The following is a 2,969-nucleotide window of genomic DNA, read 5'->3' on the forward strand; positions in this document are numbered from 1 at the left end:
TGCGCTTAACCACCGGGCAGTGCCACGGCAAAACCGCCCCGAGGCCGACGTGCCTTCCAAACTCACGGGACAGGCGCAGGCTGGGGCTCGGAGCCGACTGCCCATCGGCCCCTGACCCAGACAGCCCGGTGCTCCCGTTCCAGCGCAGCCCCGTCGCGGAGCGCCCTTCCCGGGCCGGTTCTCGCCGTCTGCCGTACCACGACGGTTTCCGACGGCTCTCGGCCGCCTCTGGGTCCGCAGCCGCGGGTCGCTTTCGGCTGCCCTGTTGCGGCCAGCCCCATCGGCAGCCGGGGGGCCGCCCCGCCCCGCGGGCCCCGAATGGCATCGCCCGGGGCCGCCCGGAGCCGGCGGGGCGTGGCGGCAGGGTAGGGGGGGGCCGGCGGGTTCCGCCGGCGGGGCTCTGGGGATGCCCTGCCTCCCCCCGCCGGGCCGGAGCGGCGCGGGGCCTCGCCTTCCCCGTCGCCCACCGCCCCTCGGCACTCCTCCCCCGCCCCGAGGAGGGCAGCCCGCCGCGCCGCGCAGTGCCGTGCCAGTGCCGCCCGCGCCGCCCCGGGCCGGCCGCCCCATGCACCCTCCCGGCTCCCCGCTCGCCATGGCCGAAGGCGCTTTCTCTCTGTCGGCTCCGGCGGCGCGCAGCCCCGGGGGGAACCCGTCGAGGCTGCACAGCATCGAGGCCATCCTGGGGTTCACCAAGGATGACGGCCTCCTGGGCCCCTTCCAGCCCGACGGCGGCGCCGGCAGCGCCAAAGAAGCGGCGGACAAGCGGGGACCGCGGCACTGCCTCCCGAAGGGACCCGCGGAGCCGCCGCCGGCCGAGCACCAGGGCCGCTTCCAAGGTGAGCGCGGCGGGCGGCGGACGCGTGTCCCACGCCCCGGGGAGGGCCCGGAGGCGGCCGCCCCGCCGCTCACCCGTCTGTCTCTCCCCGCAGAGCCGTACTGCCCGGGCAGCGCCAGCCCCGAGCTGCCCGGCGGCGGCGGCGGCGGCGGCAGCGACGGGAAACCGTCGGACGAGGAGCAGCCCAAAAAGAAGCACCGGCGGAACCGCACCACTTTCACCACCTACCAGCTCCACGAGCTGGAGCGCGCCTTCGAGAAGTCGCACTACCCCGACGTGTACAGCCGCGAGGAGCTGGCCATGAAGGTCAACCTGCCCGAGGTCCGCGTGCAGGTAACGCCCGCGCTTCGGCTGCCGGCGGTCCCTCACGGTTCGGCTCGGCTCGGCTCGACCCCGCGTTCTGTCCCCCGGAAGCCCCGGCCCGGCTCTGCGCACTCGCGGCGGCGGCTGTCGATGCCGCTGTCCCGGCTGTCCCCGGCCGGGATGAACCGCGGAGACCCGCCGGGCCGCTTTCCGTCTGGGCGGCCTCGGTTGCGGGCTCCCAGGCACGGCCGCCGCCGTTTCTCCCCCGTGTCCCTACCGGGCGCTGCGTGCCGGTACGGCGGACGGCCGGGGAAGGCAGGACGGCTCCGCCGCGGGGCTGGCACTGCTGTGCGGTCACCGATGCCGCGCCGCTCCGAATAACGCGGCTGTGCTTGCAGGTGTGGTTTCAGAACCGTCGGGCCAAGTGGCGGCGGCAGGAGAAGCTGGAGGTGAGCTCCATGAAGCTGCAGGACTCTCCCATCCTCTCCTTCAGCCGCTCCCCGCAGGCGGCCCCGGTGGGCGCGCTGGGCAGCAGCCTGCCGCTGGAGACGTGGCTCGGTCCGCCCGTGCCCGGCGGCGCGGCCCTGCAGAGCCTGCCCGGCTTCGCGGCCCCTCCTCAGGGGCTGCCTGCCAGCTACACACCGCCGCCCTTCCTGAACTCTCCGGCCGTGACCCACGCGCTGCAGCCCCTGGGAGCCATGGGGCCGCCGCCGCCCTACCAGTGCGGGGCCGCCTTTGTGGACAAGTTCCCCCTGGACGAAGGGGACCCGCGCAACACCAGCATCGCCGCCTTGCGCATGAAGGCCAAGGAGCACATCCAGTCCATCGGCAAGCCTTGGCAGACCATCTGAGCTCCCTCCCTTCGCTGGGTTGCGGCTGCTGAGAGCGCCGGTTGCTGGGAGGCCGTGGGACGCCCCCGAACCGCTCCGTTGCTGACATCGTCCGCGTCCCGACTTTGTATTTCGTGGTCCTCTGAACCCCCTGTGCCGTGTGTCCCGCAGAGCTGGGGCTGGGCTGTAGTTTAGGAAAAGCTCTGCCACTCTCCCTCGTTGGCTGGATGCTTTAGGTCGCAATAAAAGCTGCTGTAGAGCGCAGAGATGCATGGAGTGCCTGGATGCTGTGACCCGCAGGGTGCGGGAAGGGTCCTCTGCTTTTGTGCCATTCAGTGGCACCGCTGGCTTGCAGGTTGTGTGCTCTAAGGGGCTGCCAGGGCTGCCAGCCCCTGGGGTCCTCCTGTCCCGCAGTGTGGCCATGGTGCTCCCTCAGCCGCCACGGAGCTCTGCCAGGGTTGTGGCGCAGTGGTGCTTGCCATCCTCGCACAGTTTTGCAGGGTGGCCTGAGGTCCAGATGTCCTTTGCCACCTTACCCTGTGCTTCTGGCCCACACTGACCCCAGAGAAAAGGACTGACAGATCCTGCAAGCCCTGTGCTCCCCGGTGACTGCGCAGGGAAGGGGATGGCTGTGCTGTGGGGCTGAGAGCTGCGGGGCTGAGAGCTGTGATCTGAACAATGTGGGGATGAGAGCTGTGGGGCTGCGTGCTATGGGTCTGAGAACTGCGGGGCTGAGTGCTGCGGAGCTGAGAGCTGTGGGGCTGAGAACTGCAGGATGGAGAGCTGCAGGACTGAGAACTGCCGGGCTGAGAGGTGCAGGGCTGAGAGCTGTGATCTGAACAATGTGGGGATGAGAGCTGTGGGGCTGAGTGCTATGGGTCTGAGAACTGCGGGGCTGAGTGCTGCGGGGCTGAGAGCTGTGGGGCTGAGAACTGCAGGACGGAGAGCTGCAGGACTGAGAACTGCCGGGCTGAGCTGCAGGGCTGAGAGCTGTGATCTGA

At 70.9% G+C, this 2,969-nt stretch overlaps 1 protein-coding gene across 1 annotated transcript; it reads left to right on the top strand.

The window, feature by feature from the left end:
• The first annotated feature begins 554 nt into the window (after positions 1-554).
• On the top strand, positions 555-2,225 carry RAX (retina and anterior neural fold homeobox). Its single transcript, XM_052670095.1, has 3 exons — positions 555-836; positions 930-1,168; positions 1,537-2,225. The coding sequence occupies exons 1-3, from the start codon at positions 566-568 to the stop codon at positions 1,987-1,989; spliced, it is 963 nt and encodes a 320-aa protein (XP_052526055.1). The 5' UTR covers positions 555-565; the 3' UTR covers positions 1,990-2,225.
• Positions 2,226-2,969: the final 744 nt, after the last annotated feature.

Source organism: Tympanuchus pallidicinctus, unplaced genomic scaffold, assembly GCF_026119805.1.
Source record: "Tympanuchus pallidicinctus isolate F22 unplaced genomic scaffold, pur_lepc_1.0 scaffold9, whole genome shotgun sequence".
Lineage (NCBI taxonomy): Eukaryota > Metazoa > Chordata > Aves > Galliformes > Phasianidae > Tympanuchus > Tympanuchus pallidicinctus.